At 46.4% G+C, this 25,825-nt stretch overlaps 1 protein-coding gene across 3 annotated transcripts in view; it reads left to right on the top strand.

Moving 5' to 3' along the window:
* The first annotated feature begins 628 nt into the window (after window positions 1–628).
* The window catches only part of FAM3B (FAM3 metabolism regulating signaling molecule B), a 28,524-nt gene continuing 3,327 nt past the window's right edge, over window positions 629–25,825 (top strand). The window contains exons 1-7 of one of the 3 annotated variants that reach the window (XM_019745760.2): window positions 629–1,095; window positions 4,570–4,713; window positions 9,476–9,599; window positions 18,490–18,548; window positions 19,489–19,539; window positions 20,651–20,738; window positions 22,148–22,280. In XM_019745760.2, the coding sequence (XP_019601319.2) occupies window positions 1,077–1,095; window positions 4,570–4,713; window positions 9,476–9,599; window positions 18,490–18,548; window positions 19,489–19,539; window positions 20,651–20,738; window positions 22,148–22,280 (618 nt within the window). In that variant the 5' untranslated portion in view covers window positions 629–1,076. Of the gene's footprint in view, window positions 1,096–1,195; window positions 1,401–4,569; window positions 4,714–9,475; window positions 9,600–18,489; window positions 18,549–19,488; window positions 19,540–20,650; window positions 20,739–22,147; window positions 22,281–25,825 lie in introns of those variants that run through there. The other 2 variants (XM_019745763.2, XM_074325133.1) reach the window with 2 other exon arrangements.

Raw genomic sequence — 25,825 nt, 5'->3', positions numbered from 1 at the left:
AAATAGCCAAAGCAATCTTGAGAAAGAAAGAACAAAGTTAGAGGTTATCATGCTCCCTGATTTCAAACGATACTACAAAGCTATAATAATCAAAAGAGTTTGGTACTGGCACAAAAACAGACACATAGATCAATGGAACACAATAGAGAGCCCAGAAATAGATCCTTGCTTATATAGTCAATTAATCTACAACAAAGGAGGCAAGAATATACAATGGAGAAATGACAGTCTCTTCAACAATTGGTGTTGAAAACACTGGATAGAGCCATGCCCCCCAAAAATGAAACTGGGCCGCTCTCTTACACCATTGACAGAAATAAAGTCAAAATAGATTAAAGACTTAAAAGACCTGAAACCATAAAACTCCTAGAAGAAAACAAGTAGCAAACTATTCGACATTAACCTTAATCATGTCTTTTTGGAACTGTCCCCTTGAGCAAGGAAAACAAAAACAAAAACAAAAATGGGACGTCATCACACTAAAAAGCTTCTGCACAAAAGGAAAGGAGCAACAGAAAGAAAAGACAAGCTACTGAATATATAAGGGACTGGAGCAGGTGCTGGGCTGTGACAGAGCAGTGGGGTAGCCAGATTAGCCTTATGGTGATGGCCCAAGGCCACGGGGACGTGGACCCTGCTGAGACCCGGCTTTGAAGTTTAAAAGGCTCAAGTCGTGCTTATCTTTGCAGCCATTTCCTTTGTGAGACATTAAATTGGGGGCTTGGGGTCTCCATCCGTTAAGGGACCCTGCATCCCCGCTTCATAACAAACCCTGCTCATTCTCTCTGGGCCCTAGTCGCTGGGCAGAGAGAGCAGTCCCCCGGGACCGGGGACCTGGAGCTCCTGGAGGCCGCCCAGCGCACCTGCCCAACGGCTGGAGCACCTACCTCCCAGGCACCGCCCCTGCCCGGCCGCCCACACCTGCCCGACCCGGTGTCCGCCCTTTGCCCGCCGGTCTCCGCCGCCGGTCTGCCCCAGGACGTGTCGCCCGGCCCTGCGTTCAGTGGGTAGGAGGTTTCTCGGTCGCCCGGGCACTGCGGCCAACGGCCAGGAGGACGGGAAGCAGCACCCGGAAAATGCGGCCCGGGGCTGCCAGTGAGTGCGACCCCCACCGTGGGAGGAGGAAGGGGGGACCTGGGCGGGGAAAGGATTGCCCCCTCGCCCTTGAAGGGACCGCCCGGCTGAGCCAGAGGGTGGAGCTGGCGCTGGAGCCGGCTTCTCCCTCAGACCTGGGATCAGGAAAGCTGGAAACCAGCCCAGCAGAGGCCAGTCGGCTGGGGGTGCGGAGCAGGTACTCCCCACAGCGTTTCCCCAGGCTCCCTCTGCCCGTCCCCGTCGGCCCAGTCGGGGTGCGTGGCGGGGGGCGACGGGGATCAGTGAGTGGGACAGTCATCTGGAAAGTAGGTACTGGGTGACCACAGGACCCAAGGAGCTGGGGGGCGGGGCGGGGCGGGCGGGTCTCCTGCCGTGGAGGAGCAGGTGACTGCAGGGTTGCCCTGGACGGCGGCGGGTGCCAGCAGGGGGCGGCCAGCTGCAGGTTAGATGCACCTGTGGCTCCACCTGGGGCTCTTCTGGGTAGTGAGGAGTCAGCCACTGCTCCGTCCAGCTGAGCAACCCAGGAAACTATGAAAAGTGAGGGGCAGTGAGAGCCCTTTTTAGGTCGCTGGGGACATGGGTGGGTGGGGACTAATTAACACGGAGTGCCCCATGGTCACTGAATCTTTTTATAAGGCTGTTATTATTTTTTCCATTTATCTAATTACTTGAGACCACAGAATGTTTGGGGGGAAAAACTAGGAAAGAGGGAAGAAAAGACCAGTGTTTTCATCAGTTATTTTCTCTTTCAAGTCCTGTCTTTCTGACTGTAACCTCTGTCTGTCTTTCCAGTGGGTCTGGGGTTCCCGTGTTGACCACCCCACCTCTGTCACGCACTCTCTTCCTGGTGGATTTTGCTGTTTTCTTTCTAGAACTGAGGAACCTGGATTCCTTTTTTGCAAGGCAGCAAATCCTGTACAAAACCAGAAAGTTCTTTTGGCCTCCTAAAGGTCATTTCCCTGTCTCTGGATGGCAGATCATTAGCCATGAGGTTTTTGTGAGACTAACATTTCCAAACTAGCTTCTGGTTGTGTGGTCACACTCCAGAAAGTTCAAAACACCACCTTTTCTGCTCCATCCCCCAAAGGGTAGGAAAGCCAAATTTTAAGATTTGTGATTTATTGTGTGAAACCAAAAATGGTTTCCTACGAAACCATTTATTTATGAACTGGTTTTGGTAACTCATGTGGATTATAGGATAAATGGGTGGAGATATAGATCTCTTTTGGGGGAAGAAAACAACTCCCTTGGGCTCTTCCGTGATACCCCTCTGAGGAATTGTTTTCATTTATCTCCACATGACATACTTACAGTACCATTTTGCCGGTTACTTAGAGGAAAATGCGGGATACTGTCAGGTTGCCTTGCCATCCACCACTTTGCCACACACACACATGCACACACACACCCAACATCACCATTCATTCATGAGCAGTGAGGTCCTCTCACTTACAGCTTTGCCATAACACCAGGAATGAGTTTATCTAGGTGTGTGTGGTTGTGAGGAATGTCACGTGCAGAAACTCAGAGCCACGTCACCTTCAATTTTATGAGCTAATAAAGGTTGGGCAAAGTTGCTGGAAGCAACATTTCAGTGGCGACTTCGGTCAGATCTGTCCCAGGTAGACCTGGGAGGACGTTCAGATTGAATGGATGAAAAAGTTAAGCTGCGACCACCCTCGCCTGGGGCACACAGTCACCCTAGTTTTTCAAACTTAGGGAAGAAGCATGGCAGCTTTTAAAGGTGGCTTACCTTGCAAACTTGCTGTGGTGTGCAGGTGTGGCACTTGCCAGCTCTTCTCCCACAAATTCTCAGTTGACAGGACAGTGACACCAGTGGTCACCAAGGCCAACAGAGCCTGGAGTCACAAAGCAGCTGAGCCCCAAGTATAGCTGAGTCCCCCAATACTCCTGGCCCCTCAAGGACAAGAGGTGCATCTGTGACCACCTCCGGGACGAGGGCATTTTGTTTGTGTTGGCCAGGCTGCCAGTGACAAGGCTTCCTCGTTCCACCTCATCCTGTCCCTACAGGTGGGGGGAAATCCCACCGGTAGGAGTGTGTTGGGTTCAGAAGTGCCCTCTTTAGGGGCCCTGGACTGAGACCCCAGGACCTCCTAGCCTGTAGCCTGGTGTACTGTAAGATGATTGGAGGAATGATTTCTTCTCCAGCGTCAGTGTCCAAGGCCAGCCTGAGTCCCCTGAGAACTCACACACACAGGCAGATGCACATGTATGCATATGCAGACACGCACATATACACACACGCACATTTAGCAAGGGACTCAGGAGGAAGTCCAATGCCTCTGCCCTGTGCTCTGAGATGGAACACGTGGGAGGACATGTCTGTGAGCTGCTGATGGCTTATTACCTTACGAGGAAAGTCAGGTCCTGGTTACAGAAATCACAGAAGGTTCCTGGACTCAGGGCACTTCCTCCCCCAGCCCTGAGTCCCTGGGCTCCCAGCTTTCCCAAGACGAGTTCCCCCTGCTGCCCAGTGTCTGACCAGCTGCCTGCGTCCCCCACCGCTCTGCCATCACCCCTAGAGACTGAGCTCCTGAGCTCGAGGCCACAGACAGGTTGGACCCCAGCTCACCACGCACAGCCTGCCTGCCTGTCCCTCACCTCCGGGCTCGTAGGCCTGCCTCCCACTGGCACCTGCAATGCTTCTGTGACTTTTATGCAGGGCCTGCAGCCGTCCCTGCATTGTGGCAGTTTGGGTAACCCTGATCCGTGAGCTATTTAGGGGGTAAAATCAGAAAGACCTGGCAGCCGATTGCCTGTGAAGGGGTCGGGAGCGATGCCCTGGGCCTCCGGTGATCTAGGAGTGGGTAATGCCTTTTCCTGGGCAACTGAGAGGAGGACATTGAAGCCACCACCGGCCAGAAAGGTGATCTGCAGGCCCTTCCTGCTGCGGGGAACCTTGAGGGTCTCCGCAGGCTGGCCTCTGGTGATAATGACGGGTTCGGGGGCTTCCTCCCGCGTTACGGGGACCCTTCGAAGGCTCACAGGGCACTGGTTGATGCCACAATAAACAAAGCAGACGAAGCCCCCATCCTCTGGAGGTCTTGGGCAATGTCAGAGCAGAGTCAGGTGGTCGCAAAGGGAGTGAGTTGTGGCTTTTAGGCCCACGTGGGGCATATTGGTTCACACGGGCCCTTGGTGAATCATGGACGTTGGCATTTGAAGAACCTCAAGACCCAAACCAGCAGCAAACAGAAAAACGTGCATGTCTTGTTTGTGTTATCTGCTACTGTCCCCCTCACGTACCTGGCCTGAGCGAAGTCAGCCAAGTCACGGCGGTTCACCAAGGCGGCTCTGGGCCTTACCTGTCCCCCACCTCCCCAGAATAATTCCTCTTCAGAGCACCTGCTGCCATTGGTGCACGCATGCGGGTGGGGGCGTGGGCGAGAATCCAGCGGGGCTGCTGATGGCGCCTGGCCTGGGCATCCACCTTCCTGTCCGGTCTGTCCCCAGGCACCCTGAAAGTACTCTTCTTCATATTCGCGTCCATGTGTGCCTGGTACTCCGGGTTCCTACTGGCAGAGCTCATTCCAGACATACCCCTGTCCAGTGTTGCTGACAGCATCCGGAGCATTGGTGACAGGCCCATCCTCACAGGTCAGTACCGTGGGGCATGGTAGACTAAGGCCTCTGCAGCTCGGTTTGGGTGAGAAGTGGGTCCTGGCCTCAGCGCTGCCCGAACAGCCATTTTACGTTGATGGTGATTGGGTGGGGGTTGGAGGAAATGGCTGGTCCTTTCGTGCCTGTGCGATACCAAGGTAGCTATCCCTGCCCATCCCGTGGGACACCCCAAGGCAAATCAGGATGCTAGGAAAACAAACTTTACATGCAGGACATGTTAAATAACAATATGCATTTGGAATCCAACTCTAATTGGGAATGAAGTGGAAAGACAAAGTAGCCAGTAAAAATTACGTTGCTAAACATAATTTTACAGAGGAATACTGAAGTAGTCCTCTGTACCCTTTTTCAGTATCTCATTGTGAATAGATGTGTATTTGTAATACAGAAATACTTTATACAAAATTAATTTATACAAAGAACTGGGTAATGATAAAAATGTTTTTGTAAAAGCCTTTCCTTTTCAGTTTGAGTTGCCTTTTATGGCCAAAAAGAGAGAGAGAGAGAGAACTTTCTAGGAACTGATCATAACTGGGGTATTTATATTTTAATAAGGTCGTCACAGTGAATTTGCTTGGAACCAGAGAGACATATTGCATACAGACTGGCAGGGGGGGCCCAGCGCTATCCGTGGGATTCCTCGTGTGGAGGCAGGGACACGCCTTCAAAGGGCTTCCTCTCTTTTTTTTCCATTTTCACACAAAATGGGAAGCCTGTCCTGGATATGGCTTGCCCCAGGAGCCGCCTCCGACACCAGGTGTTCTAGGAGGGCTCGTCAGGATGGTTTCTGGTCCCCCCATCACGGGCCAGGGAAGCACATCACCCTCTCCCTGTGACAGAAGCACCTCAAGTTATGGGAAACCAAAGGTGTTGGGAGAGGTGTGGCAATGGCCGGCTGTTGCTTGGAACCCCCACTTGGAGGGCCACGTGACTGCTTGGGGGTCTGGTGGGCTCAGAGGCTGGGGGTTGGACCTCTAGTTTGTGCTTTAGTGCTCCTGTGGCTAAGAGAGTACCAAGGGGACTGCACTGTCCACAGGCCACACTGGCCTTGCAACAAGGCTTATTTCCTGCTGTTCTCAGCAGTGACCGGAGAGGGGCCCCCAGGATTGCCCTGACCATAAGCACAGGTGTCCTGTCCAGGTGCTGTGAGCAGGTGGTGATGAGAGATGAGTATTGGGTACTGAGAGAAATGAGCCGCGGAAACTGACACACAGAGCACCGAACCCGGTGGCCAACGCCACCAGCGGAGACCGCCTGAGCTCAGGGCCCTCACGGCCAGTCAGCTGTGTCCGTAGGCCACCTTGACTTCACTCTCAATCCATGTGGGTTCTTTCCACTTTGTTATCTATTCTTTATAAATGAGCCGCCTCCCAACATGGGCAGGCCGTGGAAGCCCTTGGATCCCGGCTTTGGAATTCCTGAAGCGAACCCTCATCCCGCAGTCTGAGCTCCCTCCTCTGCCCTCTTTTCCCCCCAGGCAGTTCTCCATTTGGAATCTGCTGCCCCTGCCCCGGGCACCTGTCATGGGAGGCTTGGTGGCATGGGTGCCCTTTGAGCTCCTTCCTTAGGGAAGAGCCGGTTGGTGCCAGAGCCCGAGAAAGAAGGGCACGGAGTGCATGTCTGCGGTTCAGCCTCACAGCGGCCTTTTAAAAATTTTAATAAATCTGAAATAACTTTACCTAGAAACCGTTCACTACTACTTTTACAGTGAAAATGTATTTTCAGTCAAAGCTGTTATTTGATATGTTTGCAGACATAGCCCTTAGCTAAATCATAAAAATACTGATTATTTTATAAATCTTCCCAGCATTTTTGCAGAGAACTTTCTTCTTATTACCCTCCCCTCCCCCATTACCCAGAGGCTTAATTTCTAACCAGCTTAAGTACTCTCCACTGTCTGAGTTGCTTTCTCACTGAGCAGACTGTGGGGTCTGCACGGGAGGCAGCCAGTGCAGGTGAAAGGTTGGGATGTATGCAGGTGGGTCCTTACACCCAACCACGCTGTCGCTCTTCACTGCTCAGCTGAAAGGGCCGCAGGCTGGAGGCTTTGCTGTGGCTCTGATGCCTCATTCGGCCTGTGGGAATCTTTCTCGGGCTCATTGCGATTCCATCGGACACTGGTTACCTGCTCAGCTGGCTTCAAAGCTAAGCAGAATCCCTCCATTCCTCCTCCGGTGCCCTCGCTGCCCCAGGTACTGAGCTGCTGCTGTTCTGTGTGCAAACTACCATGTCCAGCATCCCGGGGGACTCGGTGTCCTCGTGGCCTTATCGTGTTAGAACCTTTGGGGCCATGCCTGTGCGCGTGAGCTAGCACACCTGTCGGACCACCCAGCACACGAGCGTGAGGACTGGGGTCTTTGTCCTGATCTAGTCAGGGGCCAGTGTGGCTGAGCAGTCCTGCAATCCCGTGACGACAGTCAAGGGGCCTGGAAACACCATCATTCTCCTCCGACAGCAGAGAGCTGGTTCAGTGCCTCTCGGCCACTGTGGCCAGAATAGCAGGGTCCCCATGAAAGGGAGCAAGGCTGTGCCCTTGTTAAGAGGGAAAGGTCACCTATGGGAAGGGACAGGCAGGTGACAGGTCAGAGGACGGTGGGTGCCACGCTTGGAGCACTCTCTCTAGATGGGGTACACTGGCTAAGATGGGTGTCTGCCAAGTCAGAAGCAGGGCACACCCACTTTTCAACAGCGTGTTATACACTTTCAAATATTATGCTCAATGTGTCTTTAGGGAAGTTACCTCTAAATTGAAAGTAGTGAGTATTATTATTAAATTTAAAAGAAAACTAAAGTAATACACTGTAATGTCCAAAATGCAGAAACACTGGGAGATACTCTATTTATGGCCCTATTCATGTTCATAGTTGGATCGCTTGATTTAAAGTTAGACTCTGGAAATGGAGGAAAAAACATACTGAGTATATTATCTGAAAGTTTAAGTAACGTAACCTACTGTCCAAATGTGTTTCGTCTGTGTTTCCAACTCTGCAGACGCCATCTGCATGCATCGAAAAGTCTGGAAGGGAGTATATGGGAAGGTGAAACAGTGACGGTTCCTTAGACTGAAAATATGTACGATTTTTTTCCCACCTCTTTGCTTTTCTATTACTTCCACCTTTCTTCTGCAGAAATTATATAAGGAAAGATAAAAATCCCATGGTCCTTTCCCATTTAAAAAAAAAAATTAGAATCAATAGGAAGAAAAATGGGTAAAAGCAAACCCAAAAGAGCTGCAGTCCACGAGGTCTGACGGGGGCTTCTATCGGGGACGCAGGGATCAATTTATCTGGCATTTTCACTGAATAGGTGCGGATTTCTGCCCACCAAGGGGCCACGTGTCCTTTCACTCATTTAACAAACGTTGGAGCAGCTGTGTGCACTGTCCCCACTCCCGCCCCACCTTGGAGCTGGGGGTACAGTGGGAATAAACAGACCACATCCCTGCCCACGTGGAGAATTTTTAAGAAGAAAATTGTAGGATATTAGAAAGTGATGAGTGCTGAGGAAAAGAAAGACAAGCAGGGTGGACAGGGCTGTGTGGGTGACAGTGGAGGTGAGAGCTGGGCTGGGGCAGAGGCGAGGAGGAAGGTGTGAAGGTGAGGAAGCACAATGTTGTACACTCGCCTGAGAGCTCTGTTTTCTCCTCCTGGGCCCCAGGGCTGGTGCCCACCCACTTCCCTGTGGTCACCGAAGCTCAGCCCCCGTCCGGCTCTTCCGGTGGCAGCTGGGCCATCACAGCACCCGCCTGCACTGACGCCTCCAGCAGGCGTTCTGAGCCCCTGCTCTTGCTCTCGTGGTCCTGGTATCCTAGCTCACGTCTTTACCACTCGATGAGCTGTGCTTCGTGGCCTTCAGTGCTCAATCGGAAAAGCAGTCATCCGTAAGACAGAGCCACGTCCCTACTCAAACTGGAGGAGTGACAGCACTTGCTGATTATTTTTCTGGAGACTCGGGGGTTTCAATTTGAACCAAGCACAGCACAGTGTGTTCTGTGGGCGACGGACGGTCACCCTGCCCCTGTGATGTGAGCACCTGGTAGTGACAGCAGAGCAGCACCCAGCAGTGGGAGATTCACTGGGTGGCGGGGCCAGTGTCCAGGGTCAGCTGGACTCACAGGCAAGTGCTCACTCCACCCCAATGGCTGACCCCTCTGAAATACGGGTGCTGGACGCGTCCACTCCAGAGCCTGCCAGCGCTGATGTCACAGCAGTTCAGGCAGAAAAGCTCAGTGCCTCAGGCTCAAGGAAAGGGACAGGGTCGGCCATCGCCAGAGAGGTCAGGTGTGCATGTGTGTGTGCGTGTGTGTGTGTGTGTGTGTGTGTGCGTGTGTGTAAATGCAGAAGCTGGATAGGTGCTCTGAAGATGGCCGTGTCTTTCTTCACTCCCACTCGTAGGCCCAAGTAATCTTTCTTCAATTGTAAGAACAAAACACGCATTGCATGCCAAGAATGTTGAGTTACATGGCCAGTGATGGGCGGTAATTCCTGACTCTTTCAAACTTGGTATGCCCACTAACCATCCCCTCCTTTTGCACATTTTTTACTTTAAGACAGAAGCAGATTGGATTAACTTAGTATTTTTGTTTGAATTTCTGACTCTCCTAATGAGAGTTGGTGATCCCTTCCCCACTCCTGTTTATCCCCCACAACCATCAGGACGTGTGAGTGTGAAGGTCAAGCAGTGGGTTTGACCGTGGGTCTTTGCATGATGCAAACTCTTACATCCTTGTTCATTTCAGCCCCAGCCCCCAAAAGGCAAAAATGTGACCACTGGACCGCGTGCCCCCCAAACACCTATGCCTACCGGTTGCTCAGCGGGGGTGGCAGGAACAAGTATGCCAAAATATGCTTTGAAGACAAGCTGTAAGTACCAGTGTGGACAAGGAAATGGCGGCCCCACTTGATTCCTTCCCTTCTCTGAGGCTAGCCAGCAGCAAGTCTGCCCGCAGCAGAGAAGGGCTCGTCCTTGACCTCAGGCAAAGGCTGGGAGCTTGGGGTGGGGGGATGGGGGACCCTGAGACTGCCACGCTCTGCTCCTTGGTGAGGATGTGCGTTGTCTCCTGTGGTTTTATGTGTCCCCCTGTTGAACTCTCATTTCACAGCAGGTAGAATAGGCCTTGTTTTCTGTTTCATACTCTTCCTTGAATATGTGGCATAGCCCTACCAAAGTCATGGGAACACCAAAATTCAGCGGACACAATGTTTCTTCCGTTTTGTTGCATGACCCCCATGGATTAAAGCAGATGTAGTGTCCCTTTGCAGCCCACAACTCTTTGTTGCAGGTCTGTGTGACTGCCTTACCCACGAGAGCCTAAATCAGCCCTGCACTTGGAATTGTCCTGGCCTAGTGTGTCTGTCCGCTGGGGCTGCCCTAATGAAAAGCACACACTGGGCGGCTTAAACTACAGAAACTTATTCTCTCACAGTGTGGAAGCCAGAAGTCCGAGATCGAGGTGTCAGTGGGGTTGGCTCCTCCTGTGAGAGAGAACGTGCCCCAGGCCTCTGCCCTTGGCCTGTAGGTGGCCATCTCCTCCCTGTGTCTTTATGTCATCTCCCTCTGTGTGTCTGTGTCCACGTTTCTACATTTAAAAAGGACACCAGTCCGATTGACTTAGGACTTATTCCAAAGGCCTTAATTTAACTCCCTCACCTCTTTAAAGGCCCTACCTCCAAATAAGATCATATCCTGGGGTCCTAGGGGTTAGGATTTCAACTTTAGAATTTTGAGGGAACACAGGACAACCCGTCACACATATATATATATTAGGTTGGTGCAAAAGTATTGCGGTTTTTGCCATTTTAACCTTTTAAACCATGATTACTCTTGCACCAGCCTAATAGCCAAGGAAGCTCATGTGATTGAATAATCACTGCAAATGAGGGAGGACACAGGCTTTTCCTCACACTGAGGCGGGAGCATTTCCTCACCGCCATCCTGAACAAGTCATGAGACTGTCATTTGGGTTTGATCAGAATCCAGCATTTACATTTACTGACTGTCAAAAGAAGATTCGGGGTTTAACTGGATGATATGGATATTTTATTGAGTGAGAAACAAACAGTTCAAGAACAAGGGGACTTCCAAGCCAGAAGTGGTTGAGAAGCTCGGCACTCGGTAGTCCCGCCTCGGTGTGTAAGCACGAATGAGTGAGTGCATTGTTTTCTATTGTAATTTGTTGCTAGAAGCTCACACTCCGTCCGTTGCGGAAGCTTCTGGTTGGTAACTACAGTGGTATGCTGACGTGAAGAAAGCTGAAGTTTTGTTTAAGGGTCAGAGTCAGCATTTCAGGGAGGCCAGGACAACTTTTGGTTTTCTGACTGTGTCTGGTCGAGGGGTATCATCAAACTGACCTACAGTTTATTTATTTATTTTATTAGTTTCAGGTGTACAAAACAATGTAACAGTTAGACATTTACACCCCCCCACAAAGTGATAAGCCCCCTCCCCCAATCTACCACCCCTCTGACATCGTGTATACGTAGCTGTTACAATCCCATTGACTCTGTTCCCCATGCTGTACTCCACATCCTGTGACTGTATGTACCGGGAGGTGCCAAAAATATGTATACACATGATTTGTAGTCATCTTTTGTTATCAGTATATATTGAGTATTACAATTTTAATACAGTTTTTTCCTTTCTTAAAATGTGTATACATCTTTTTAGCATCGTCTGTATATATTTCATTATAGTTGGCATTCATTATTTCATTATTGTTCAGCTTCAGCTTCAGGCATACAGCGCAGTGGTCAGACATCTACACATTCCATAAAATGGTTTCCCTAATAAGACAAGTGCCCATCTGACCCCCTACAAAATCTTTTCAACATTATTTTGTTATATACATTTTATTGGAGGACTGTGTGTTTCCCCAGGGCCCATCAGCTCCAAGTCGTTGCCCTTCAGTCTAGTTGTGGAGGGCGCAGCTCAGCTCCACGTCCAGTTGCCATTTTCAATCTTTAGTTGCAGGGGCACAGCCCACCATCCCAAGCAGGCATTGAACCTGCAACCTTGTTGTTAAGAGCTCGCGCTCTAACCAACTGAGTCATCCAGTCACCCCTCTTTACGACATTATTGATTATATTCCTCAAACTGTATTTCATATTTCCGTGGCTATATTGTGATTACTAATTTGTACTTTCTAATCCCATTACCTTCTCCCCTATCCCCCTACCCCTCTCCCACCTAGCAACCCTCAGTTTTTTTTCCTCTGTCTCTGAGTCTATTTCTGTTTTATTTAATCATTTATTCTGTTCTTTAGATTCCACATATAAGTGAGATCATATGGCATTTGTCTTTCTCCACCTGACTTATTTCACTTAGCATAATATTCTCTAGGTCCATCCATGTCATTGCAAATAGTAATATTTCATTCTTCTTTATGGCTGAGTAATACTCCATTGTATAAATATACCACTTTTATCCAATCATCTATCAATAGGCATTTCAGTTGTTTCCATATCTTGGTTATCGTGAATAGTGCTGTAAAAAACATAGGGGTGCATATATTTTTTCAAATTAGTGTTTTGGATTTCTTTGGATAGATACCAAGCAGTGGAATTGCTGGGTCATAAAGCAGTTCCATTTTCAGTTTTTTGAGGTACCTCCATACAGTTTTCCATAGTGGCTGCACCAATCTGCAATTTTGCCAACAGTGCACAAGGGTTCCCTTTTCTCCACATCCTCGCCAGCACTTGTTGTTTATTGATTTATTGATGATAGCCATCCTGACAGGAGTGGCGGTATCTCATTTTGGTTTTTATTTGCATTTCTCTGATGATTAGTGATGTTGAGCAGTTTTCATATGTCTGTTGGCCATCTGTATGTCCTCTTTAGAGAAATGTCTATTCAGGTGCTCTGCCCATTTTTTAATTGGGTTGTTTGTTTTTTGGTGTCCAGTTGTATGAGTTTTTTTTTAATAAATTTTGGATATCCGATGGACCATTGGCAAATATCTTCTCCCATTCATTAGGATGTCTTTTTTTTTATTGATGGTTTCCTTTGCTGTGAAAAATACAATGTTGTTAACATGACTGAAGCTTCTTCATGACTAAAACATGTTACATACAATAGTTATATCTGCTTGTCTTCTTGTTTGTTGTTGGCTTGCTTGTTTTTCCATGTACTTGCATCCATGTAATGCCTAATCTTTCCTCTAGTTAAAATTAATCTTCTCTCACATTAGATGTTTACCAACTTCATCTTCTGGAACCTTCTGCCCCACTCCGTCCAACTAGGTTGCTCTGGAGACCGCTGAGCCACTGTCATCTGGCAGCCCTCTTCCCCCATCATCCTGGGGGTGGCCTTTGTCTCCTGCTCTGGCGTTGGAGCCCCGGTTTCCAGGACACAATATCTTCCGCTGTCTCAGCTTCCTCCCTTGCTTTGCTGGCGCACATCCTCCAATAACATCCTGAGAAAAGGGTAGAAGGAGAGGTAAATTTTTAAAAGATTCGTCATATTTAAAATGTATTCATTCCCTCTCACAGTTAATTGATAGTTTGGCTGAGTATAGATATCTAAATTAGAAATAATTTCCACTTTGAATTTTGAGGTCATTGCCTGGAACCAAAGTACTCTCCCACCAGCGATGTTTGAGTGTGGTAACCAACCATGAGGAGGCACTTCTCAGGTGTCCAGGGGCAGGGAGTTGATTGAGCCAGAGCCCCCACTGCTGCGTTCCGAAATCCATGGCATGTTTGCTTGAAGCTGTGCTTCCATGAACTGTTCCTAGCCAGTGATTGAGCACTGTTAAAGAAAAGTATATTCATGACACTTGTTGAAGATAGTAAAGCAAACTTTATTCAAGGGGGCCATGGCAAAAGTTGTAGGGACCTCTGTAATGGGGTCTTGCAGTGAGGGAAAGAGATTGGACTCCAAATACATCCTGGGCAAATGGTAATTATAGACAAGGAGTGGAGTGGGGTTGGTGGATAGACACTTATTAAGAGGAATTACATCATGGGTCAGGGGGAATTCTAGCTCAACTGACCTAACAAGATTCTTGCCGAAGGTAGGCCAAAGTGGTCAGATATCACCTGGTGGGGGAGGCAGGCTGATGGAGGATGAGGGACCCAATCAGATATGGAAGGTGATCAGATACAAGGGGGGGCGGTTCTAGTTAAACTGACTTGGCAGAATTCTTGCTAAAATTGGATAATGCAGAGAATGAACACAAAAATAAAAAAGTTGGGCCTACTTGAAAAAGAGCTCAGGGGAGGCTGAATAGAGTTTGGGGAAGGAGAGAATCTTTGTGAGCACAGAGGGGTACCAGGCAGGCCCAGTTCAGGGTGCCCTGCTGGACCCTGCTGAGACTGCATGGCAATCTAGTCCACAAGCTTTGCCCTCTTTCCCTCACTTGGGGTCAGACTTGCAGCATAGTAGGACAGCTCTCCCCAGTTAACCCAGCCCCCACCCCATCTTCTCTCCAGGCACTTCCCTTGATAAAAATGCTTGCGTGTTTGGTTCTGTTCTGGTGTCTGCTGCTCAGAGAACTCAGGTTATCATGGTGAGAATGACTGTTTCTCCACAGTCTCCAACACAGCGTGTTGAGAATATTTTGATCTTTGCCATTTCGTGAGAAGAAGCTTAGAGTCTCAGATGAGATTTCTACTAGGTTATTGCTCTTGCTGTGAAGATCTGTTTGTGCTGAGAGGCTTTGTATTTATTTTCTGTGAACTATCTGTTCATATCTCCTGTCCATTTTTATTGTTTTTTATTTTTTGGGTTTTATAAGACACTTTTTACTTAAAATTGAGGCCTCTTTGGAGCCACGTGTGATGTATGTGTCACACATAAGTAAACCTAACTTACGGCATGAAACACGATGGACATAAATGAATGCTGGAGGGTGCTTTACAACTGTTTAACAAGAAATAAGTATGCTGTTTTAAACCACCCCAGTTCTCCATTGAGGCTGAATCCTGGGAAAGGCAAACCCCTTTGGGTCAGACCATGTAGAGCAGGATATATAAGATGGACTTGCAGCTCCATTTTGTCCACTTTTATTTTTGTCATTGGACTTTGTTATTGATTTATAAGATTCTTTACATATTAAGGTAATTAGCCCTTTCTTTTCTTTTCATTTCATTTATTAAAATGGTATTTTTAAATATGCTATACCTTAGTTAATTTATGACCTTTAACAAAACAAAGAAAATATACATATATAGTGAAAGCAAATTTTTTTTTTAAATTTTAAACCTCAGCTGGAACCACCATCTGATTGGAAAAATTATACTCAAAGAAATCTTCCCTCTACCCTCCACTTTGTTCTCCTTGCTCTCTGTTCCCAGCTCCATTAATTTTTTTTTTAGTTTCTGATTTATCCTTCCAGTATTTGTTTTTAAGTCAAAATAAACAATGGTATGTGTATAATTAATATATACCCATGTTTCTGTTATATATATATATATGTTTTATTTGTGTGTATGTATAATTAATATATACCCATATTTGTGCTTTATATGTTTATATATGCATATGTGTGTGAGTGCATTTGTCTGTGTGTGTGTGTACATAAAAAGCAGCAAAATCTATACAGAGCTTTGCACTTCACTTTTTCACTTAACAGTGTAATAGAGATCACCTCATATCAGTACATAGAGATTATCCTCAGTCCCCTTTATGGGTACATATATTCTATAACATGGATGTGTCATAGTTTATTCAACCAGTTCTCCACTGACAGATGCTTTTGATGTTTGAAATCTTTCAGTGTTACAAGTTATACTGCAATTAATAACCTTGTGAATATGTTGTTTTGTTTTGAATTATAATAAAGTGAACACTTGTGTAACCACCATCCAGACTAAGAAATAGCACACCACACACCCTCTGTGTACCTCTTCCGAAATGCAGCCCCCCTTTCCTTACTGCCCAATGGTAATGTCTATTCCATCTTTTATGGTGATTATTTCCTTGCTTTTCTTGATAGTTTTATGGCCTAAACATACATTGCAGAATACTATTCTTTAATGTTATCTATTTTGAACTTTATGTAAATGGAATAATAGACCATATATTCTTGTGTCTAACTTCTTTTGCTCAAAATTATATCTGTGAGAATTATCCTTGATGATGAGTAGAGCTAGTGTTCATTGACTTGTATTGCTCTGTAATACTGCGTTTCATGAATATACTACAATTTGTTTATCCATTCTACTATTGAATGACATTTGGATCATTTCTAGTTTGGAGCTATTACAAATAATGTTCATGCCTCTTGCTGCACATATGCATATATTTTCGTTGGGTATTCTTTTGAGGGCATCCCACAACTGCTCTCAACTTCAGTGATACTCTACAGGGACTCTTGAGACTCAATAACAGCTAATACTTATAAAGTTTGTACAGCAAAAGCTACAGAACAAAAGCTTCTGTATTGTCTGCTGGTGGTGAATTCTCTCAGTTTATGTTTCTCTGAAATGTCTTTATTTCATCTTCATTGCTGAAAGATATTCTTCCAGGTTGTGTTGCTTATGATTTTCTTTCAACCCATTCAAGATACCATTCCATTGTCTCCTGGATTCCATTGTTTCTCTTGAGAAGTCAGCTAACAGTCTAATTGCTTATACTGTGAAAGTAACTGCCTTTTTTCTCCTCTCTGATTGCCATTAAGACTTTTTCCTTATCTTTGGTCTTCAACACTTGTACCCTACTGTGTCTGTTATTGTTGCTTTATCTTATTGGGGTTTTTTTGAACTTCTTAAATATGTAAGTTTTGAAGTCTTTTATCACATTTAACAAATTCTCTATCATTGCATTTTCTACCCCCTTCATTTTCTCCTGTTCTTCTGAGACTCTTAATGAAATGTGCTAGATTTTATTATTATATTCTCTATAGCCTGCAGTCTATTTTGTATTTTCCATTTTATATCTCTCTGTCCTTCATGTGGACAGAGCTATTTTCCTCTGAACTGCTTTCAAGTTCTTTAATTCTCTCTTCTGCTGTGTCTAATCTGCTGTTAAACCAGTTCTTAACTATTGACTTTAGTTATTATTTTAGTTTTAGAACCTCGTTTGGTTCTTTTTCTAATCTTCATATCATTTTTTGTAGTTTCCAGTTCTGAAATTTTCAATTTTATTTGCCACCTTCTTGAACATATTAAGGATAGTTATTTTAAAGTCTATTGGATAATTCTATTATTTGGAGCCCTTGTGAGAGTGCTCACTATTATCTGTTGTTTTCTTCTGGTTCCATTGGCTCTTGTTTATGTTGGCTTCTTTCCTTATGCACATATTTGATAGTGTGCTAGACGGTGCATCATTCAAGAGGTTTTTTGTTATTTGTTGTTTTTGTTTTTGTTTTAATTAAGACAGTAGATGATATTATATTCTTTTTCTGAGGATTTTTGTTTACAGTCAGGGACCTGGAACCATTAGCAGAATAGAATGATCTGAATAAATGTTAAAGACTGAGATTTTTCTGGGCCACCTAGTTGACTTAAAACTGGGCTGCAATTATATTGCTTCTGATTTATTTATGGTTCACTCTCACTTTTAAGATGCAACCCTTTTTTATTCCAACCCAAATAAGATGTGGGGAATTTAATAGGGTAAGCCCTGGTTTCCAACTTTTGTCCCCCTAGCTTCACATGGTTGTCAGAAGCGCTACTTATGTTCTTGGGCACTTTTTCTAGAATCATCAAATGCTTGTAGGATATAAATAGCCTTAAATGCTGGACTCAGCACCTTGAAATTTAGTCTTCTCATAAATCTTGCCCTGGGAATTCTTTACTGCCTTATTAGGTCTCTAATATATTGAAGCAGATTTTTTTTTAAGTCCCCCCCCCCTTTTTTTTGGTTTATTTTTCTTTATGAGAGAATAGGTTCAGATTACTCAACTTTCCATTATCATACATGGTAGTTGCTTTTTGCTTCTTTTCCAGTTCGTATGGAATATTCTCTAAAATTGTCCAAATGCTGCTCCTCCAAAAAGGACTTAGCCTAGAAGGCTTCAAGGCAGTTTAGGTAAACTTGCCAAGAGCAGAGTGTTCCAGTGCCATACTCACTATTCCAAATTCTTTTCATGAAACTAACATATCATTGATTCTACAACTTGACTTGTGTGCACACATACACAAAATTCCCAAGATCGTCAGAAATAATTACTATCTCTAGGAAAGTCAGCCTTCTTCCTGGTTTTAGGACAGGATTCCCTTGAAGTTGACATTTCATATTCTCCAATTTAAAAGTGAAAATTAAGTGAAGTAATATAGGGGCTTATTTAAGGAAATAAACTGGGTTATATTCTGGGGTCAGAGAAAAGGATCTTCAAGTATCAAGCAAAATCTCCGTTCATACACTGAGGGGGAGAGAATGTGCAGCTGTTGATGCCAGACTTGGGTTGGATCCATCTCTTCCTGCTCCACCTCTCCTTCATATGCATAAAACAGAAAAATGAATGCTTACGAGGCGGTGGAGGATTCAGTGAAAACATATTTGTAAAGCGCTTGTGCTAAACAAATCTTAGATTTTCCTCTCCTTGACCGTTTGCCTAAATTATAAGATTAAATGCAGTTTCCAGATTCCCTGAGGGACCAAGTTTATAGAAATTTAGGAATAGATGTGTGTGGCGTGAATGTGGAGGTGACATTCAAGGGATTTGGGTCAGGCCAGTGCATATCTGCGAGGGAATGGTAAGTGACAATGGATGGGGCAGTGATTCTGCCAAGAGAAGATCTGATGGAGCAGGGAGGGTTACCTGTTGCTGAAAGAAGGGCCTTCTTTGACTAATGTTTATTTACATTTCAGGCTCATAGGAGAAAAGACCGGAAATGTTGGGAGAGGAATAAATATTGCCATTGTCAATTGTAAGTTATTAAATGTTTTCTTTAAAACTTCTCTACAAGCTCTGTGAAATGATTTTCAAAGATACCTTGGGTTTTCGGTGATTTTTGCTCATGACCTAGTCTAGATTTATATTTTAATGTGTTTTAAAAGTAAATATTTATTTATTTTTACAATGCCTCTCACTTTACAGATTATTTGTGGTTCTTAAAATAAAAAAAAATTAAGAAACTGAAACCAAATATAAATAGACTTAAAAAAACAAAGGACCGGCAGAAGGCAAGGTTAAAACCAAAAGAGCAGAGCTAGAGCCATAGACTGTCCTCAAGTTGAGCACCACATTTGCTCTCCACTTCCTGGTGGTCTAGCAAAGGGTGACACCACTAGCCAGTTGCCACCTCTGTGAAACAGAAGGTGACAAGGTCCTTGGGTGGGAGTGAGGGGAGGGCAGGGAACAAAATCTGGCCTCTTCTTAGGCCTTGGAAAAACGTTCTGTCATGATTGCCCTGACAATAAGAACTGTAGCAGGTTGGAAAAAGGGGTTTCATACAGTATCATGTAAGCAAGCTGAGAGCATAGTCCAGGGACATAGGTGGGGCTGCAGAACCCAAGATAAAATGTGCCCCACAGGATAATCTGACGGGGAAACCTCAAGTACAAAGTAGAAAAGGCTGAGCTGGGGCTCTAGTGTCTGTGGGAAGAGGCAGGTATGACAGAATCAAATCTCACGGGACACAGACAGGAAGGAAGTTCTAGGGCAGCTGAAGAGGCCTTTCTCTCTGCCCCCACACTGATAACATCCGTCCGGGGAAGGCAACCCTTTCTTCCGGCTGGGTCATCACAGCGGCCATGCTTTCTGGAAAGAGACAGAGAAGAAATACCCCGTTTTGAGAACTGTGGAGCCACACATGCACCCTGAATCCCGATGAAGTTTCTTTTAAAAACTGTTCCTTTTATTTTCAGATACAACTGGGAAAGTGATAGCAACACAGTATTTTGATATGTATGGCGGTGGTAAGAAAAACTCTTTTCCTCTTAAAATTTAAATGAATTATAAACATAAATTAAGATTTTTTTGAAAAGCACAAACAAAAATGTCACACATTCTTATTTTGTCTACTAAGAAAACTGCCAGAAGCTCATGTGAGTATTCTAGAAGTTTCATCCATAAATCCTCGTTGTCTCTAACAGAATTCATGTAATGAAGTTTGAAGGCATTATCTAGAAAATCCCTTTTCTCTGATCACACTTGTCCTGGATCTTTTCCCTCTGTTCCTTCATTGGATAAGGGGAAAGAAAAAATGTTTTTAAAATTGAATGTATGTAAAATCATGCAGTCAGCATCTAGCCCTGAATATGGTCACAATCACCGTCTTGTGCCTGGTCCCCGCTGGGCTTGGCCCACCCATTCCTGGTCCCGCAGTGCCCACTTGCCACCAACAGTTTCTCCATTCTCAGCACTGGGTCTTGACTACCATTATCGGTCAGGATATGCCAGCCCCTTTTGTTTTTATTTTACACTGAGAGTTATTAAAAACAAGTCTCTATGAAGATAATAGGGAAGTATAAAAAGAAATGCCCAGGTGAATCTGCAGAGGAACTACGCCTTTTTTCTCTTCAGTTCATTTAAGCATAACTATACAGAACAAGCCCAAGTGGCAGGTAATGGGGTTTGAAAGGCACTTTCCTCTTTTCTCCTGTAAGGCGTAGAGAGGTCACTTAGCAGAGCCGTGCCCCTGCCCAGTCTGGTCTGCATTTGTCTGTGTTCCTCACATCTGCCCGACGCGTCAGGGCCTGGGGCTGCTCTGATCTGGGATGCTCATGACCTGGGGTGCTCGTGTGTGGGCTGGGCGTTCTTAGGAATTGCAGACAATGCTCCACGTGGGCTGCCAAACTTGTTGCTGGTTTCGAGTTTGATCGACAGAATCTTGATGATCTGAGCGAGCTGCTCATTTCAGAGGGTCCCACCATGGAAGCCCAGCAGCCGTTTCCTAGTAAAGAGCTGGAGGGCCATTTGCATGGGACTTGGAGTGGACACAGACGCTGAGGGCAGAGGAAGCACCGCATGGAAGGCAAGAGTCTCAGTTAACAGAGATCCTAAAACTGGTTTGCATTGACCCGGCAGATAACTCTGGACCGATGACAAGGTTCATTGAGGGCGCGCCTGCGAAGTCCCTGCTCTTCATGGTGACCCACGATGATGGCAGCAGCAGGTGAGCATGTGCGGCTTTCTCACAGCAGTGGGGGTGGGGAGGAGGAGGCAGCGGGGTGCAGAACGCCAGGCCTCATCAGAGCCCCTCAGTGCACCCTCTAGGAAAGCACAAACTCCAAGGAGCGAGATGCTTCTTTAAGGAAAAGGAATGGAGCTCATGACAAAACAGACTGTGTTTCTGAAAACATGGCCAGCCAGTGGAGCACATAAGTACCAGAAGTTATGGGGTACGTGCAGGTAGCAAGACAGAGCCTCCACTGACCATAATTAGAACAGCATGGCCAGAAGAGCTGCACCTCAAACTGAGAACATGCCTCTGTACGAGGAACCAAAACAGGACGCCCGCCCGCCCGCGCAGTGCGTTCCCTGGGGAGCAGCTGATCTAGCTGGGTTCCCCCACCTGTGCTCTTCTAAGTAAACAGGCGTGTTCACTGCCATATGACCACGAACCTTGAAATACTCATTTGCATTACTGTGAATTTCCGAGATGGGGCTACTGATTTGTTTGATTAACCTCAGATGTCCCCCGCCCCTCCGGTTCAAGCCGTTGTTTCTCAGTCTAGTTGTGTAGGACACAGCTCCCCGGCCCATGCTGGTGTTATGAGCCTTGCGCTTGCCCAGCTGATCGCTGGCCGTCAGTAGGCTGCTCACCGCAGCCCACGCCAGAGGCTCACAAGCAGCCCTGCTCCAGGTCGAACTGTTGTTCACAATCTTAGCTGTAGAGGGCGCAGCTCACTGGCCCATGTAGGAATCGAACTGATGTCCTTGCTAGGAGCACATCGCTCCAACCACCTGAGCCACCTGGCCACCCCTCAGATTTTATTTTTAATAGAGTTTCTTACTAGACTGAAGTTCTTTGATGCTCCCTGGGAAAAGACTCCGATATAACTCGTGTTGGAAAATCTGAACTTGTTCCTCGTTTCCTTTCCCTTTCTTCCCTCCTTCCTTACCTTACTCTAAGTTGCCCCCTTTTACAATGAGAGTAGTGTTTTAGATTGTTTTTCTTTTTTGATACTGACTTTTCTGAATATGAAAGGAACGGTTTTTTATTTCATCTTTCCGCAACGTCTGCCGCCTCATTTTGTGGTCAGTAGACAGGAGAGTCATCAAGGACCGGAAAGCACTTTGGCTGAGTGTTGAGGGTGTGATTGAACCCAAAGACACAAGGGCTTTTCAGAGCTGGGAGTTACAACGCTGTGCCCAAAATGAGTCCTAGAGAGTCCTGGGCGTTGTCACATGCTTAACTAGAAATCTGACATATTCGACAGACTCGTGACCCATGAACGTCTTGAGTGCCTTTTGCCTTCTGTGTATACCCCAGGAGATGAGTCGCTTTAGAAATCTCTGTCTTAGGACCAACACTGGAATCTCCCCACGAGACATTCAGACTCTCTCCCCTTTGCCCCCCAGGCTGAACGCCGCCGCCAAGAAAGCCATAGCAGCACTTGGGAGTAAAGAAATCAGGAACATGAAATTCAGGTCGAGCTGGGTGTTTCTTGCAGCAAAAGGCTTTGAACTTCCTGCAGGAATTCAGAGAGAAAAGGTGAGTGGTTGTAGTTGTTTTTTTTTCAAGTACCATTGACATGCACTATTGTACTGGTTTCATGTGTACAATATAGTGATTCAGCATTTATATACCTCACAATGTGATCGCCATGACAAGTCTAGGAACCATCTGTCACCGTGCAAACTCATCAAAAGCTGAGTGGTTTTTAAATGTCCCTTGCCACAAATGGTTAGTATAATACGAGCTGTGATTTGACTAGCTGCGGGTAGGTTACATCTTCCTGTCTGCAATACATTCCTGCATAAAGTGCATGCCACTCGGGGTCCTGGGGTGACGGCCCCTGGGGCTGACTGTTCACGTCCCCACTCAGGGTTCTGTGCCTGCGTTTCCTCATTCCTAAATCTGGAAAAGCCACACCTTCCACTCAGTAGGCACTTGATAAATTATTATAAGTAAACAGTCCATTACAAGAGGTTCAGAAACCTTTCCCATTACATCAGCATTAGAAAGGCACTTGACTGAAGTTTCAATTCTCAAATTGCTTTAGATGTTAGACGTAGAAAATTCTGCACAGGCTGTTGGTATCGATCTTCCATCATGCTGCGCCGACACTGTGGGCCCCGTCTCTGTCCTTTGCCTCTGTCAGGGGACAGTGACAGTACTGACCATGGAGGTGGTCTGGAAGATGACCAAGCCTGTCCATGTGAAGTACTTAAAACAGGGCGGGCACCAGACAAACACTGGAGAAGTGTAGCTTTCATTGTTGCTATTGCCATAACTTGCATGATTGATTTGAAGCCCCTCCCATGAAGTCCTTCCTTTTATCCAAGAAAAGTAAACAGCAAAATAATGAGGTTCTCATGTACTAGTCGCCTATGAGAGTTCCAGCTGAGCGTTGGCAAAATGTCATGGGATTTACCAGCTGACGCCTCTGGGATAGTGGCAGGGCCCCTGTCTGAGGGTGTGGCTCTCCCGGAACCAGTGCTGAGGGAGGAGGGACCTGGCTGTGTGCCAAGACCTGTGACTCTTCTGGGAGAAGGGCCTTCTTTCCACAAGCTAGAAACAGAGAGGGCAGAGGTCTGAATGTCTCCAGGGCACAGGTCTGAATGTCTCCAGGGCACGCCACTGGTTACTTCTGACTTCAGGCTAGGACGTTTGGTCCCCGTCCCCTCATTGCACGTCTGGCACAGGGATGGGTCTGGGAAGGAAGACAGAAGCAGCACGGCGGCTAGGCCTCTCTTTGTTGGCAGGTGGGGGAGAATGGAGTGGATGAGTGACACTTCAGTGCAGCCACCTAACCAGATAACGCGTTACAAACACCCCGAGAAAGCCCTAGAGCTGCTCTTCCTCCAGAGCCTCGGAAGTCATGGTTATTTAGCATGCATCTAAAAGCATGTTTTCTCCTTGTAACTCCCATGTTCTGCCATAGCCAGGAAGCCAGTCCTGCAGAGCATGTCAGGAGCATTTACCTGGGGCACCTGTCCAGCCCTCTCATTACTGATGATCGGGTCTGGACACCCAGTGTCCAGCTGAGACCGCACAGACTTGTCCTAATGAGTAAGGCACTCCCTGGGCTCTGTGCGGTGCCCTGAGCCCCCGCTGCCTGCACCTGTGGGAGCCAGGTGAGCCAGGCACAGCTGCCAGAGGGGGCTTGACGTCCAGCGTCAGGTTGGCAGGGGCCATGTGTGATCCTGAGGTGAAACCTCCCCTCACTGGGCTTCGGTTTCCTGGTCTGTGCAGTGACATGAAAGCTAGGTAATGCTTCAGGGCCTAGCAGTTGTGACGTGGCTACGTGTCCCATTTGTCCTTGGCTTTCCTCAGGCTGACTCCTGTGGTAATACAGGGTCACTGTCTCCTCCACCCTTTGTATGATCTTCAAGCTTTGTCCACCTAGCTGTGTGGTCTTAGGCAAGTTACTTAACCTCTCTGTGCCTCAGAATCATCCCCTGTGAGAAAGGGATAAAGACAGTATCTATCCTATTAGAGCCAAAGGGGATTAAGTGGGAGCAACAAGGAACTCAGGGCCTAGCAAGGGGCTGACTGAGCAGAGAGTCCCATAATTCAGAGCAACTGGTCCTTTCCGGAGCTTCCTCTGGTCTTTCTCCCCAGTCCACCCACCTGTCCTTCCCAGCCTGAGTCTCCTTAAACACATGGACGCCCAGGCCTTATACAGGCCAGCTGAACTAGAAGTTCAGAGGGTGGGGCCTGGCCAGGATATTCTGATGCACAGGGAGGGTGGACCCATTGCTTTGAGTCTTACGAGAAAATGGCAGCCCCATCCCATGTGCACATCCAAATTCCCCCTTAAACATCCCCGCTGGCTTTTTTATAGAAATTGACAAGCTGATCCTAAAATCTGTATGGAAATTCAAGGGACCCAGAATAGCCAAAATAATCTTGAAAAAGAAGAATGAAGCTGGAGGACTTGCACTTTCCAATTTCAAAACTCACTACAAAGCGACAGTGATCAAGATGGTGCAGCTCTGGCATAAGTTAGCCACAGAGACCGATGGGCTAGAATCGAGAGTCCAGAAGTAAGAACACACTTTTTGGATCAATTGATTTTCGACAAGGGTGTCAAAACCACTTAATGCTGGAACGCATGGTCTTTTCAATAAGTGGCACTGAGACAACTGGATACCCACATGCAAAAGAATGAATTTGGACCCCTACCTCACGCCATATGTAGAGAATAAGTCAAAATGGGTCAAACAGCTAAATGAAGGAGGTAGAGCCATTCAACTCTTAGAAGAAAACTTAGCCATAAATCTCCATGACCTTGGATTAGGCAGTGGTTTCTTCGATATGACACTAAAAGCACAAACAGCAAAAGAAAAAATAGATAAATTGTATTTCATTATAATTTAAAATGTATGTGCATCAAAGGATACCACCACAAAAGTGATGAAAAAACAAATAACCCAATTTTAAAGTGGGCAAAGTGTCTCAATAAACATATCTCTCAAGAAGACATACAGATGCCAGCAAGCACACGAAAACACAGCCATCAGGAGCCACCAGGAAAATGCCAATAAAAGCCACAACGAGATAACACCTCACCCTCACTAGGATGGCTACAATAAAAAAAAGACATCGCTGGAAGTGTTGACAAGGGTGTGGGGAATTTAGAACCTTCATACATTGCTGCAGGAAGTGTAATGATACAGCTGCTTTGGGAAACATTGTGGCAGTTCCTCAAAGAGTTAGGCGTGCAGTTACCCTGTGACCTAACGATTCCACTTGCAAGTATGTGCCCTAGAGAATGAGAACACGTTCACACAAAAACATGTACATGCTGCAGAACAGCATTATCCAAAAAGTGGCTGTTAATGGATAAAAGGTTTTATTAATGGATTAAAAAATGTATAAATAAAATAGGGCATAGCCATACACTAGAATATTATTCAGCCATAGAAAGAAATGCAGTTCTGATACACACTATGGGGATGCAAACATGCTAAGTGGAGAAAACCAAACACAAAAGGCCACATTTCATTTTACATGAAATTTCCAGAATAGACAAAATCCGTAGAGACAGGAAGTAGATTAGCGGATGCCTAGGGCTGTGGGGGATGGGGGCT

The sequence above is a fragment of the Rhinolophus sinicus genome, linkage group LG01 (assembly GCF_036562045.2).
Source record: "Rhinolophus sinicus isolate RSC01 linkage group LG01, ASM3656204v1, whole genome shotgun sequence".
NCBI lineage: Eukaryota > Metazoa > Chordata > Mammalia > Chiroptera > Rhinolophidae > Rhinolophus > Rhinolophus sinicus.
The sequence above is the reverse complement of the archived record's forward strand: the minus strand, read 5'-3'. Positions and strand labels throughout refer to the sequence as shown.